General features: G+C 38.6%; 1 protein-coding gene across 2 annotated transcripts in view; it reads left to right on the top strand.

Moving 5' to 3' along the window:
• CNTLN (centlein) overlaps positions 1-15,757 on the top strand; it is a 243,510-nt gene that overhangs the window by 195,640 nt on the left and 32,113 nt on the right. For both annotated transcript variants that reach the window (XM_070742532.1, XM_070742531.1), the window contains exons 20-23: positions 6,034-6,131; positions 7,652-7,778; positions 9,777-9,914; positions 12,604-12,789. In XM_070742532.1, coding sequence (XP_070598633.1) covers positions 6,034-6,131; positions 7,652-7,778; positions 9,777-9,914; positions 12,604-12,789 — 549 coding nt within the window. The remainder of the gene's footprint in view (positions 1-6,033; positions 6,132-7,651; positions 7,779-9,776; positions 9,915-12,603; positions 12,790-15,757) is intronic.

The following is a 15,757-nucleotide window of genomic DNA, read 5'->3' as shown; positions in this document are numbered from 1 at the left end:
ACTGGGGTCACTGAACATGTTGGTATTGACTTCGGTTTGACCACTGAAGCAAACAATCTTTCTACAAATAAATTTTATTTATTTATTTTATTTATTTATTTATTTATTCATTTGTCCAATACACAAATACATAGGAAGAAAATAGGCATGTAGTAATATATATAAGGGTAAAGTGAACTTAGAGGAGAGGCTATAAGAAAGAAAGAAAATATATATGATAAGTGAGAGAAAGGAAAGACAATTGGACAGGGGACGAAAGGCACACCAGTGCACTTATGTACGCCCCTTACTGGTCTCTTAGAAACCTGGAGAGGTCAATTGTGGAGAGTCTAAGGGAGAAGTGTTGGGGGTTAGGGGTTGACACAATTGAGTCTGGCAATGAGTTCCACGCTTCGATAACTCGATTGTTGAAATCATATTTTTTACAGTCAAGTTTGGAGCAGTTCGTATTAAGTTTGAATCTGTTGCGTGCTCTTGTGTTGTTGCGGTTGAAGCTGAAGTAGTCATTGACCGGTAGGACGTTGCAGCATATGATCTTGTGGGCAATACTCAAATCGTGTTTTAGGCGCCGTAGTTCTAGGCTTTCTAGGCCCAGGATTGTTAGTCTATTTTCGTAGGATATTCTGTTTCGAGTTTGTCTTGTAGTACATAGTATTGTAGTATGTTTAACATAATAACTAGAGATAGAAAAGATAAAAAGACATTAGGACAGTGACGGTGGGCACAAAGGTGCACTTATGCACGCCCCTTACAGACCTCTTAGAAAAGCAAAATGTTAAAACCAGCAGGAAAGTCCCTTTTAAAGATCCCCTCTGCTGACACAAACTCATATTTCTGGCAGGTGAGGGCAGACCTTTTGAGCCATTTTTCCCAGCCTTTGAAATGTACTAACTTGGGAGTTGCTCTTGACTTTTACTCTGTCAGGTTTCCTCTCTTTGGCCAAGTTTTGGATTGTTGACTAATTTTAACATCTATTTTATTGTTAATTTTGATCTGCGGGTTTTTTTTTTAATGTTTCTATTCTTTTTTGGCTTTTTAAATGTTGGTACTTTCTTTGGGTATTGTCAGTATAGGAAAACAGGGTATCAATCAAATAGATTTTAACAAAAAATCTTAAAACTCGGTTACAGAAGAGAAAAAGAACTTATTAATAAATGAGTGATAAAAAGTAAGCTAATGAACTATTACATTACAAAAATATATTAAAATTTAATACACCAAACTCCTCATTTGTTACATAAATTGTGTTATATTAAATTATAAAACCACTAAGCCAGTGGCATGAGAATACAGTATGTATGCACATGTTACCCATATTAAGATTTTGTTTGATGGCTTAATCAAATTTAGATGCTGCTTATCTCACACTTGGAGATACTGGGGGAAAATGCAAAAGCTAACATTTAGTAATTCCGTTCTGAAAATAATCATTAAACATTATAATATTTATTTATTTATTAGATTTATTTATTTATTTATTAGATTTGTATGCCGCCCCTCTCCGAAGACTCGGGGTGGCTAACAACAATATAAAAAGACAATGTAAACAAATCTAATATTAAAAACAATCTAAAAAACCCCAATTTAAAGAACCACTCATACATACAAGCATACCATGTATAAATTCTATGAGCCTAGGGGAAAGGGAAATTTCAATTCCCCCATGCCTGATGACAGAGGTGGGTTTTAAGGAGCTTGCGAAAGGCAAGGAGGGTGGGGGCAACTCTGATATCTGTGGGGCTGCCACAGAGAAGGCTCTTCTCCTGGGTGCCACCAAACGACATTGCTTAGTCGACGGGACCCGGAGAAGGCCAACTCTGTGGGACCTAACCGGTCACTGGGATATTGCAATATTAAAATACTATGTAGAGAGAGCATCTATTGCAATTCTGCATAGTATTGCCTTACCTGGCCAATTGCAAACAACAGTTTGCCATTTGTCATATAATATAGGGATCATGATCCCCCAGTAATATCTGTCGTAAATTAATCAGAATTTTCAGGAAGTTTGGAGATAATCTTGTTCTTATATACGTCTCTGTAAAACAGAAGTATAAAAGAATGCATAATATGGACTCCCCCCCCTTCCTTTATTTCACAGGAGCAATGTTTTTATGGAGGATATTTTGTGTGTGTGTTGGCCCTCTAGAATTGCCGACAAAAGAATTATTGAAGCAGGCAAGACTGAACACTGTGCAATATTTAAGACTGAGCTTTTGTTATCAGCCCACTTATGAATTAGGTCTGATTCTCAGTTGTTATATTTACAGAAATTGTGTGCAGTCAAACTGCCAATCTATATCAACAAACCTTTACTTCAGTGTATCCTTTGCTTGTTTTTATCACATTCTTGACAGCATTTAGCAATGAAACTCCACATTGGAATATTTTCTTCAGGTCTCCTTGATTCAAACAGACTGGACTGCTAGTGATTGTCAGTATTAAAGGATCCAGGATTGATCTGTGGAGAAAGTCAGTTATGGCAATCGTGAAGAATTGTTAAGTAGGCCCTGGTCTTTTATTCTTCTTGCTCACTTCTAGTGGAATCCTGCATAATTAGCAAAATTATGACACTTTAGTTTTCAATTTCCTGACTTGGGTTATTCAGAAATCAGCAGATGCAAAATGTGTTTTTTAAAAAAATATGTCTGTGAGCATGTTCACTCAAATTTTGTCCATCCACTTTGGTAGAAAGAATTAAACCTATGCGCTAACCCTGTAAGTATCATTTATTTATTTATTTATTCATTCATTCATTCATTCATTCATTTATACATTCATTCATTCATACATTCATTCATTCATTCAATTTTTATGCCGCCCTTCTCCTTAGACTCAGGGCAGTTTACAACATGTTAGCAATAGCACTTTTTAACAGAGCCAGCATATTGCCCCCACAATCCGGGTCCTCGTTTTACCCACCTCGGAAGGACGGAAGGTTGAGTCAACCTTAAGCCGGTAATGAGATTTGAACCTACAGATCTACAGTCAGCTTCAGTGGCCTGCAGTACAGCACTCTATCTGCTGCGCCACCCTGGCTCTGTTACTTGATTAAATCTCATCACCGGCTCAAGTTTGATTCAGCCTTCCATCCTTCCGAGGTGGGTAAAACGAGGACCCAGATTGTGGGAGCAATATGCTGGCTCTGTTAAAAAGTGCTATTGCTAACATGTTGTAAGCCGCCCTGAGTCTAAGGAGAAGAATAAAAAAAAATCCAATCCAATAAATGAATGAATGAATGAATGAATGAATGAATGAATGAATGAATGAATGAATGAATAAATAAATAAATACAGGGTAATGACTGTAACAACCTCTAAAGCAAATTACTTGTTTGGCATGATTAGGAAAATAGGTCGGCAAATGTTGTATTGCCGCTGTACAAATCAATGGTGAGACCACATTTGGCGTTCTGTGTACAATTCTGATCACCGCACCTCAAGAAGGATATAATGGATCTGGAAAAGGTGCAAAAAAGGGCAACAAGAATTATGAAGGAAATGGAGCATCTCCCTTATGAAACCAGGTTGCAATGCCTTGGTCTCTTCAGACTTGAAAAGATGGTGTTTAAGGAGTGACTTGATCGAAGTGTATAAAATCATGCATGGGATAGAAAAGGTGGATAGAGAAAAAATATCCTTGTCCTAGTATTCTGTGATAGAGAAAAATATTTTCTCTATCACAGAATACTAAGACAAGGAGGCATTGCCTAAAGCTCATAGGTAAGAAAGTGAAGACAAATAAAGGGAAATATTTCTTCACCCAAAGGTTCATTGGTTTATGGAATTCACTTCCAGAAGAGGTTGTGACAGCTGTCAGCCTGGATAGCTTCAAGGCAGGATTAGACAGATTCATGGATGCCAAGTGTATTGCTGGTTATTGAAATGGATGTCCAAGTGCCACCTCTATGTTGGTTGAGGCAGGTAGGATTCCCTTGGGTACCATTTGTTGGGGGTCAAAGGAAAGGGAGGGTTTTGCCTTCTCTTTCTGCTCAAGATCCCCATGTATAATTGGTGGGCCATTATGTGACACAGAACGCTGGACTCAATGAGCATTGGCCCAATTCAGCATGGCTCTTCTTATGTTCTTATTATAAGACAGGCAGAAAAAAGACTAGCAGGGCGCATCCATAACGCCAAAAAGCATTCAGAACACACAGTGAAAACTCCATAAATATGGCAGACTCAATCATAATTTCACCTAGGAAACTCTGAACATCCTAGGTCAAGCCGAATCCAAAACCACAAGGGAATTCCAGGAGGCTGATATTACAATATCAGCTACCAATAGTTACATAGAGATAAACTACATTTACACACTTTATATAATCAAAAAGCAAATGTCACAGTCACTAGCAGTAATAAATGATATTACCTAGGCAGGCAATGAAACATTTGTAAACAATCAAACTAAGAGAACATCAAGGACTCTCCAGATTTTAATCTCTTCACTCAGCTTTGATCTAATGTATATCTTCCCTAAAATAAAAAAATGATTAATATAGGTTGATTCTTAAAGTAAATCATTTTTTTCTGTGCACTAAAATCTGTGTATGTATGTGTGCATGTGTAGTGAAGTCTAATGAAGTACACTTAATTTATGCAATTTCAAAGCACCTGCTAGTAGCTATTTATCTATCGCTAACTAATACTGTATATTATTTGAAATTGTTCTTGTGACTATTCTTCCCTCTCTTGTCATAACTGTCTAAATTGTATGTAATCCATTGAGAAACTTGGTGCCATGAGGTTTTCCTGAATAGCATTTACAAAAATATATCTTTTTAAGAACAGCAGCCTTATAAGCATGCTATTTGATTTTCACCATTTGTGAGTAGTAGAAGCTTTAGAAATGTAACTTTGAAAACAAACAGAGTTCTAAGTATTATAAATGATCATATTCTACTGTGTGTATGGAGGTGGAATGATAAGAAATAACAGACAACCAGATCAAATCATTAAATCATAGCCAGCAACGCATGCCATATCAAGCCACTTTCTTAAATGCTGGGCTTGGCATTATAAAGTGAATCTGGCCAATGAAATTTATATACCATAGTTTATGAAATGAAGTATAAATCCAGCAACCTACAGCTTCAATCATATTCATTGAATAACTGTGTGAAATTGCAGTTTAGAGTAATTTAAGGTGAATGATTTTGTATTATAAAATCCTGAAACTGACAATAATTAAAGAAAATTTTAATCTTTTGTATGCAATCTTGCAAATGTCTAAGAAAAAAATATTAAAATAGAACCAAGTATATAAAATAATCTGTACAAATGTTAAAATATGGATGTAGACCCGCTTCAAAACACAAAGATTTATATTTGTATTAATGTTTGTTTGTATGTTATGTTTATGTCTCTTTTTTCTGTAATGTCTTTTTAAAAAATATATATCAATAATATTTTTTTAAAAAAAGTAGAACCAAGTATGAATAGCAACTGTAGAGTTTACATATTTATTACATATTTACACTTATGCTAGTGCATAAGCGCACCAGCGTGCCTACCGTCCCCTGTCCTAATGTTTCTCTCTTACTAGCATCATGTACATTGTTATATCTTTGTATACTATCAATACGTACGTGACAAAGTAAGTAAATTAAGTAAGTAAGTAAGTAAATTAAGTAAGTAAGTAAGTAATTAAGTAAGTAAGTAAGTAAGTAAGTAAGTAAGTAAGTAAGTAAGTAAGTAAATAAATAAATAAATAAATAACAGCAGCTTAAAGCTCCTGTTTGGGAAAAACGTAGCCATATATTTTATAGTTCTAAAACTTACTCCATTTGGAAAACAAGATGAAATTTATTCCTATGTAGGCTAGTCTTGAATAATTATAAAAGCATCACCGTCAAACATTAATAACCTAAATACAAGCATTTTAGCGGCATTTTTTGCTAGCCTAAAATCAAAATAGACTAACCTGTTAAATAGCAAAGTTTCACTTTGAAACCTAAGTGTGAACATTTACAGCTCTATTCTACATCAACATTACTGAGACTTGAATAAAATATTTAATTCATTATTCTAGAATGCAAATAATGAAATCACTAAACATTCATCAGCCATTAAATCTTTGAAATCTGAAGTCCAAAGAAAAGAAGAACAGATACAGGAACTGCAAGAAAAGTAAGTCCCAATTAACTATTGGTTGTGTTTGACTCCCCCTTGTGGCAAAAATACATTTGCTTTATATTCATGAGGAAATTTCTGAAAGTGATCTTTCAATATTTTTTTATTTCGGTTTTTTATGTATGGTTCATATTATTTATTATTTTAGGAGAAAAGTATTAAGACATATTTTTCTTTTAAAGCAATTTTCAGTACAAAAGATATATATATATAACTAATCAAACATTTTTTTTTAAAAAAAATCCGATTTCAGTGTGCACCTGATTATATCTATCTAAATGAATACTCAGCATACTTGAAAGCAGCTTTTCAAATATAGTGGTTCTTTGCCTAAAGGCTAAGAAGCACATCAAGGTTTAGATGCTTAAATTGGATTAAATGTCCAATTTTATAATTTCTGCAAAATGCAAAAAGGCATTTTATTTATTTTTAACTTTATTAAAATGTAATTTGTATTTTTGCAGATTAGTTGATTAGTTAAACATAAACAACAAATTGTGAGTGAACCTAATAAGGTTTAATCTTGCAAAATAAGTTATTTCATTAAAATGTTTCATCTTTAAAAGGATTTAATAAAATGCATATTTTATTGATTAAAGCCTTGAGGAACACCTAAGGAATCCAGCTGGAGGTGAACAATAGTATTCTGATATGCCTATGTCCAACCACTATATTACAGTATAAAATAGATACTGAATATGCTTCAATATTGTTGATTATCCCCATAATAAGAAAATGTGTCTATTGAAATGTAAATTCTTTCCATTGACTTTTACTGTGATTTTTGCTGGATCTACCAATATGTGATCTCTTAAAGGTATAAAAAGTAATTAAAAATAAAAGAAATGAATTTTGTATAAGTGTTATGTTGTTTCATTTTATTGGGATACCATGTTGTCACAAGAAAATACGAACAAGTAACAGTCATAAGTGTACATTTTGGTCTGCTGTATCACCCAGTGAATAGTTTCTGATTTCCTTTCTACAGGTTTATTATTTAGAAGTTGTACATTTTGGGGAAGTCACATTTTCATCATTGAAATTGATCTATTGCTTTTCCAGAGCATAGCTGTGTTTTACTTTTTAAAACTACCTCCTATTGATATGATGATTTTTATGTACTAAATAGTAGTTCAAAATCATGACAGCCAATTCACATGGTGACCTTTTCAAAAAGCTATAATTTTTTTTCCTTTTTATGCCTAGTAGACTAGTAGAATATTTTGCTCCCCTTTTGTTTATAATTATTATATCATCATCATAGTATGGTTTTTCTAGAAACTAGTATGCATTTTTGTTGTTCTGAATTGCTATTTTGTAACGTGGGGTTTAAGATTCAAAAGCCCACAGAGGTTAAATCTACTTTTAATGCCATTATGCAAAGGGAAAACTTTGAAGACTTTTCACTTGACCAATGATACAAAGATAAGCATGGAATCAAGCAAGAATAATTATTCAAAATAGTGACATGCTAGTTATATAATTCTGTAAATATTTCATTTTCTCTTTATTTCAAGGATTTCTAGAATGGAAAGAAATATAAGTATGAAAAGGAATTTAATAGAAGATTGGAGACTGCGTATGAAAACATATCAGGAAAAGGAGAAAAGCTTTAATGAAACATTACAATGTCTGGAACAAAAGGTCTTTAATATTTAGTTTTATTTTAAATCTACAAACTGTATTCCACCAGATTGATTAATTGTAGTAGCCATCATTATGATTAGTACAGTTTCATTTATGCAAAGATTGCTCTTAAAGCGATCAAATAAGTTCATGTTATAATTAAATGTTTCTTAGTACTTTGGGCAATATTGTTCAGCTGGAATTTCGCATATCTGTTTCTTGTAAAGAGACATCAAAGAAGAGTCTTCTTGCCGTGTAAATCAAGAGAAAAATAACATAAAGGGAAAACAATGACCTATAAATTATTTTTATAATAATAGTTGTGTGTGATCCCTTCCATTGTTATATATTTAATGATTCCATTTTATGCTCTTCTGAAAGTTGTTTTCTTCATAAATATTTAATGCATTTTTCTGATGCTTAAACAGATTGGAAGAGAAACTGCCCCTTAATACCTCTGCAGTGTGTTTTAGCCCAGTTTTATAGCAAACAAGTCACATGTGTAGGAATCTCTTAGGCTGCAAATCATAACATCCAAGAAACATAGAAACAAAGCACTACTTTGATTCTTCTTTAAAAGCAGGTGCTAGCTTTTTAGGTGCGAACATAGTTTCTGTTGGCAGTCATACATTGTCAATTCCAGACAAAACTATCTTGCTCTGAATATATGAGATATCGCTTAGATATTGTCAATGGGGGGAAAAAATCTCAGACAATATAAAACTCAATCACGATAATTTCTTGAAGAGGAGGCAATATGAAAAAGCATTTTAGAGACCTATATTATACCATGCAACAAGGTGGTGATGATGTTTTAAGTATTAAAACTACAGTGATCCCTCAATTATCGCGAGGGTTCCGTTCCAAGACCCCTCGCGATAATCGATTTTTCGCGATGTAGGGTTGCGGAAGTAAAAACACCATCTGCGCATGCATGCCCTTTTTTTCATGGCCGCGCATGCGCAGATGGTGGAGTTTGCGTGGGCGGCGGGGAAGACCCAGGGAAGGTTCCTTCGGCCGCCCAGCAGCTGATCTGCTCGGCAGCGCAGCGAGGAGCCGAATCGGGGTTTCCCATTTGCGTGGGCGGCGGGGAAACCCCGATCTTCGTCTGCTCGCTGCTGCTGCGGCCGACCAGCAGCTGATCTGCTCGGCAGCGCAGCAGCAGCGAGCAGACGAAGATCGGGGTTTCCCCGCCACCCACGCAAAGGGGAAACCCCGATTCGGCTCCTCGCTGCGCTGCCGAGCAGATCAGCTGCTGGGCGGCCGAAGGAACCTTCCCTGGGTCTTCCTCGCTGATGCCCCCGCCCGCCCGCCGCCCGCCCGCCGCCCGCCAGCAAGAGGGGGAGAGATAGAGAAAGAGAGAGAAGGAAAGAAAAAGATGGGAGAGGGAGGAAGAGAGTGTGAGAGAGGAAGAAGCAAGATAGAGAAAGAGAGAGAGAAAGAAAGATGAGAAAGGAAGGAAGAGAGTGACGTCATCGGGTGGGAAAAATCGCGATATAGCGTTTCACGAAGAACGAGATCGCGAAAATCGAGGGATCACTGTATTGCGATTTTCTGGCTACCTTCAGTTAGAAAAAAAAATCAAGTGTATTATATGCAGGAATATGACCCCTTTATGTGTTATAAATTGATTCCTTTTTCATGCAGACTTGTTTTATAGCTATTAACTGTTGGACTATATTACTGGTATTTGTAATTTTTCTCATCATTATCATATGTTGACATGCTCACAAGTTTCAGAGTTTTTAAGTGCTAGCATTTGGCTTCTTGCCCATGAATTTGATAAGCAGTAAAATGTTCCAGTCACATGCCCACTTATCTACTGTATGAATAAATCCTATTGATTTCAATGGATAGTATCCATGTTTGAATAGAAGCCAAGATAGCCTGCATTCTATTCAGAAGGTAAATGAATTATGTACAATTAGATGTGTGTAGTATTGTGATAGTGTTGATTTTCCACCTAAATTATTTAAATGCTTTCCTTAATAGTTTTTTCTCTGAATGCTGTTCCAGGCAAAGGCATTAACTGAGGACTGTTCAAATAAAAAAATATCCATTGATTCATTAAAGCAGAGGCTTAATGTAGCAACCAAAGAAAAGACCCAGTACGAACAGATGTATCACAGAACTAAAGAAGACTTGGATAAAAAGGTACACAATTATAGATATTATGGATGATTTAGATGATAATGATTTATTACTCTTACACCCTGCTTTGAGTTCATCAGGGTACTTGTATCCAATAACAATGAAGTGTGAAAAATACAAAAGAAAATATAGTTAAGAAACAATTTCAATATATGCTAATAAAATTATTGAATTTAACAATCTGCCCTGTTTTCTGGTGTCTTTGCATTTTTAATTTGCCCACAGTAGCTGAGTTTCATTTAAAGCCATATAATATATGGTTGTAATTCAGAAGAAATTTCTGAAATTGGATTATATTAATTATAATAGAATGTTGAATGCTTTTAACTAGGATGAGATGTAATTTCCCAAAATATATTATTTTCTAGTAGCACTTTCTCTCTTCTCTGCTTTATGGTAGCCTTATCAGATAAATATTGTCTAAATATTGTCAAACAGGTGAGAAACCAGAAAGCAGGCCTCTGATGACATTTATTTTCTTCATATAATGTCAGGTTATTCTACATTTTGGAGTTCCTTTATGTTTCTGGTTTGTTTGGTTTTTTAGATATAGCAAAAGTTTGAAGGAGAGCTCAGTCTTATACTGAATTATGACTAACAAAGCACCTAGAAAGAAACTTGGGATGCATTCTATTGTTACAGGCTTCAATCTTATATTATAAATTTATCTCTAGTTTTTACAAATACTCTTCCTAGAGATTCTAAACAGTTCTGTGTGGTTGAGCATAAACCTGTCTCAGTTTCTCCTATAGCTTCAATACTGGAAGCATGAGCTTTTTAGAGTCAAGATACTCAGGTATAATACAGTAAGCACTCAACACTGGGCAGTTTACAGAGGAAGCAGCATCTGGACTTATATAAAGCAGGCACATTATTTCCCCTGAGTTTTAAACAACAGACGATCTTAGTGTATTTTATATCTAACTGGAAGAATGGGCAGGAAAAAAGACTATAGAAGATGGCAATGAGCTTTACAATTATTTTTTGTAGGATCTTCCAGACACTGTTAATTTCTTTCCAATTCAGAAATGATAGTAAATATTTTTTTAAAAAACTGAACAGAAAGAGAAGATATTTGTGTCCTTTCTGAGATTTAACCCTCGCCTTCAATCTGCCTAAATCTATTTTTCCTTTTGCCAAATTCTCTACGTGTTGAGAATATGGTTCCCAGAATTCTTAGGTGTTCTGCCTGACTGGCTCAGCAATGCGTAATAGTCCAGTGAAAAGAAATCAAACACACACGTGCTCTGCTAATCAGCAAACTTGTATTAGATAAACAAAAATAGCTTACTCAAAAAACAGTTCTTAATGTCCGAAAACAATGCAAGGCTTACTTCAGCCGCATGCAAAAAACACAGGGAAAACCAAACAAAGACAACCTGGAATGAGCAAAGACGTTTCAGGAGTCCTTTTGAATCTTTGAAGCAAACAGCAAGTCCTAGAGTTTTCACCTCCCACTTGTCTGACAAAGCTGGGTTGAAAACTCCAACGGCACAGAAACTTCGAAGCAGGAACCACAAAATGTTCTGTCTGGGTCCCCCCAGACGCCAACACCAACCAAAAAGAGTATCCAGACACACTGGTAAAAAGCAAAGGCAGTTTATATAATTCAAAGCAAACAAAGGTAACAAAAACTGTTCTTACAGACAGGAACACTATGAAGCTTCACAGAGGGTTCACGAAGGCCAGGGAATAAAACAGGATTCTTGCTGGCAAAAACAACGCTGGAGATAATAAAACCCACGCCTCCCCCAAGTCTTCCAGACTTCTAGGCCACAAGCCAAGATCAGAGACACCGAGAATCGAAGCAAGGTCACAGGACTCCTAGTTGATAACTCTCCACAAGACTAAGGGCGGGCCTGCCTTTTCAACCCTGCTGAGGAGAACCACACCCAAACCCAGCTGTTGCCAATTCAGGGATGGAAATACCTTTCTAATTGGCCCCGTCTTTGAGCTGCACCTCGCTACCTCATGTCTATTATAGCCTGTGCGTCTTCATCCAATTAATCCAGGCTACTAGCTGGGCAGAGCCTCCCCCCGGGGGTCTCAGGCTGCTCTCCCTCCTCCTCTTCCTGACGTTCCTCTCCCCCGTCTGCCTGGTCTTCCTCCTCCTGTTCACTATCCTCCTCCTCTGGGCATGGATCCGGCAGAGATCCAGCTGGTCCCTGAGGAGCCTCAGGCTGAATCACAACACAAAGCAACACAGATAAACAGCCACAGTTTGCCTTGGCCCTTGTTCCCTTTTTATCCCTTTAGCCCTCATTAAGGGAACCACACCCAACCCAGGTGCTCCTATAATGGTTTATAATACTCCTTAAAGCGATCCCTTCTTTGCATAGCTCTTCGGCTTCATGGATCAATATATTGATCTGCAGACGAACTGAGCGAGGAAAGACTGTCTGAGGGACTGCAGGCCAAATCCCCTGGGCTGTCTGCTGAATCCTCCTGGCTGTCTGCCACATCTTCCTGGCTGTCTGCCACATCTTCCTGGCTCTCAGCCAGGCTTTCACATTCACTTTGTGCCGCGTCTCTCCCATCTGTGGGAGCAACGGCTGGCCCAGGCCCAAACACACACTTAGGTATCTGGAAAGCAACATATGGGGAAACCTGACATAGATTAATGGGAATGTAGACATATTATGTATATAATAACTACATTATATATTGATATATTCTGTATTATTTATTTCAGGAGCTTAACTTTTCCAATCTAGAAGCTAAAATGGCAGAGACAGAATATACCCTGACTGAACTTGAAACAACAGCCTCTCAACAACTTCACAGCTTAGCAAGGCAGAGTGAACAGGCTCTTGAAATGGTGCAGAAGAAGTTGATCATGTCCAATGAAAAAGTGGAAGAGTTCATAACTTTTATAAAGGTTTGTCATTTTAAATATCTGTGTCACATGTAAATGTATATACAGTATTTGCATATATACATAGACAAACACAAACATATACACATTTTTACAGCAATTTATATGTGAGGTATGTAGCTATTTATATCTATATATCCCTAGACTATAACTCAATTCTGATGCAAAGTCTTTCAGATAACAATAATTTTACTGTGATTGGTAAAATAACCAGAAGCAATTTGCAGGAAAAATGATGCTTGAAAACAAGAGCTGAACAGACATTTCTGAATTCAAGACATGAGTTAATATGAACGAAGTTGTTTCCTGAAAATTGGCTTAGACATTGTCATCCCTTAAATAGGATAGGGGTGTGGCCAATTAGCCCTTAGCCTTACTCCCAAGGAGACCTTCTCAGGAACCATTCCTGCCTTTTGGCAGCTCTGTGCGCCTGTGCATTGAGAACAGGCTCCTCCTCTTCTTCCTCTTCACTCATTGCAGCTCTAGAGGTTCTGAAGGCCCTGGCTGAATCCCTGCCTCTGGCCTCGAATCTTCTTCAGTCTCCTCATTGTCCAACTCTGGTGCCAGCTACATGAGCTGCTGGCAAATCACTCCTCACTGTTGGAATCAACTATCAGCTGCACAAGTTGCTGCCAGGCCACAACACTAAGGCAGGGGGGAAATGCTACTGGTTCAGACCAGTTTGGGAGAACCAGTAGCGGACATGTGACCTGGGTCGGGCTGAACCAGTAGTGATCACTGGCTGGCCACGCCCCCAAACTGGTTGCCACTCGCTCACCCTGCCCCGCCCAGTCTCTGTTCTGAAGTTTACCTGAAGTGCTGCATCTTTTACCTGCCTGTCAGGTAAGCCTGCAAAGTCGGGGTGGCGCAGCAGGTAGAGTGCTGTACTGCAGGCCACTGAAGCTGACTGTAGATCTGAAGGTCAGCGGGTCAAATCTCATCACCGGCTCAAGGTTGACTCAGCCTTCCATCCTTCCGAGGTGGGTAAAATGAGGACCCAGATTGTGGGGGCAATATGCTGGCTCTGTTAAAAAGTGCTATTGCTAACATGTTGTAAGCCGCCCTGAGTCTAAGGAGAAGGGCGGCATAAAAATCGAATTAATAAATAAATAAAATAAATAAAGTCATGGCCTACTAGCTGCCCTGCTCTCCCATCCCAGCCTGCCTTCCCTACTCTATTCCCTGTGGCCCCAACATGCTTACCATGTGGCCCCATGGCCAGATTGCAAAGGCAGACAAGCGGAAGCCCACATGGAAGGCAAGCATGTCAAGATGCCACAGGGAAAGGAAGGGAAGGGAGCTAGCAGCCTATACCCCCGCAGCCCTGCTATGCTTGTCTTCTTTCCATGTGGACTTCCCAGCAGTCCCCCACCCCAACTTGCCTTCCGAGGTTGGCATCAGCCCAGCACAACCAGTGGGCGGGTAGGCTGCCCTTGATGAAGATGGATCCACTGCTCTGTGGCTGCAAGGGGTGGTGGTGCTCCAGGAGGGCAGGCCGCAGGCTGATGTCTTGGGGCTACTGCACATACACACCGCCTGCCCTCCCGGAGCATCACAGCAGCGATGGCAGGAGAAGGAAAAAAGTGAATTGAGGTGCACAGTGGTGCTCCAAGACAGCAGGTGCCAGGTGGATGTCTCAAGGCTGCTGCATATGTGCACCGCCTGCCTTCCCGGAATACCACCGCGGTAGCACTGTTCTCTTTCGTTTCACGGCAGGAGATGGAAGAAAGTGAATGGTGCTGCCGCAGTGGTGCTCTGGGAGAGCAGGAACTAGGCAGATGTCCCAGGGCTGCCACCATCAGCCTTACCAACACGCTGGGTCTGTTGAGATGATGGGCATGCTAAGTATGCTGGTGGAGGATCTAGAAGGTAAGTCGATACTGGCTGCTGGTGGAGGGAGACCCATTACGCTCATCCTCAAGGGGACATGGTGAGGCTTGTTTGCCTTTTGGGCCTGGTGCATATGACTTCTATGCCTGGCTTCCCCAGGACCTTTGGCTGATTGCCATTTGCTTGCCTTTCCCTCCGCTTCGGGTCCCACTCCCCACATCCAGCCCATGACAGGGGACGCACTGCTACTGGGCTGCCCACCCTCGGGCCCCCAAAGGTCAGGGTTCTGCTGGCATCATGGCCATGCAGGCAAACTCCACAGCGCAGCACAGTTCTGGATAGCAGAGAACCCAGGGAAGCTCTGCCCCCACCACCTACACTTCCTCTCTTCAGGGCGCATCTGCGCAGACGAACTCTCTATCTATGTGCCTAGACCAGTGTGTGTGAGAGAGAGAGAAAAAGAGGAAGGAAGGAAGGAAGGAAGGAAAAAAGAGAAATGAAAAAAGAAAGAGAGAAGAAAGAAAGAAAGAAAGAAAGAGGGAAGGAGGGAGGAATAGGCAGAGAGAAAGAAAAAGAAAGATAAGAAGCGAGAGATAGTAAAGAAAAGAGAGAGAAAAAAAGAGAAAGGAAGGAAGGAAAGAGAGAGACAAGGAAGAAAGAAAGAAAGAAAGAAAGAAAGAAAGAAAGAAAGAAAGAAAAACCTTTTATTGAAATCTTCTCACTGGAGCCTTTTGCAAAAACATTTGGAGTGTGTGTGTGTGAAGATTTCTATTTTCTTTTGGATTATTAGAACTTAATAGAATTCAGACTACTTTTCTCCAGAAAGATCTACTGCTTATTGTCCCAGGCATTCTTTGTTTTGGCCATGTGCAGCACCAACCATACCAGTTAACAATGGCCCATCATTTTTTTCAGAATGCTTCAGAATATTTGTAGCTTGAGTTTTACATTTAGCAGTGGTTTGCTCTCCAAGCTTTGTTCTTTTGTTAGTTTGGTAACAAAAGATTCAGAAACTAAATTGAAACAAGCTTGGAGAGCAAACCACCGCCACTATACTCCATTCTATGAAAACTTTCAGAAGTGATGTATGCAAGTAGCATCTTCACCATACTATTTGCTTTGATCTCAAGTTCTTACATAC

The sequence above is a fragment of the Erythrolamprus reginae genome, chromosome 2 (genome assembly GCF_031021105.1).
Source record: "Erythrolamprus reginae isolate rEryReg1 chromosome 2, rEryReg1.hap1, whole genome shotgun sequence".
In the NCBI taxonomy this organism is placed as follows: Eukaryota; Metazoa; Chordata; class Lepidosauria; order Squamata; family Dipsadidae; genus Erythrolamprus; species Erythrolamprus reginae.
This window is presented reverse-complemented; position numbering and strand designations above follow the sequence as displayed.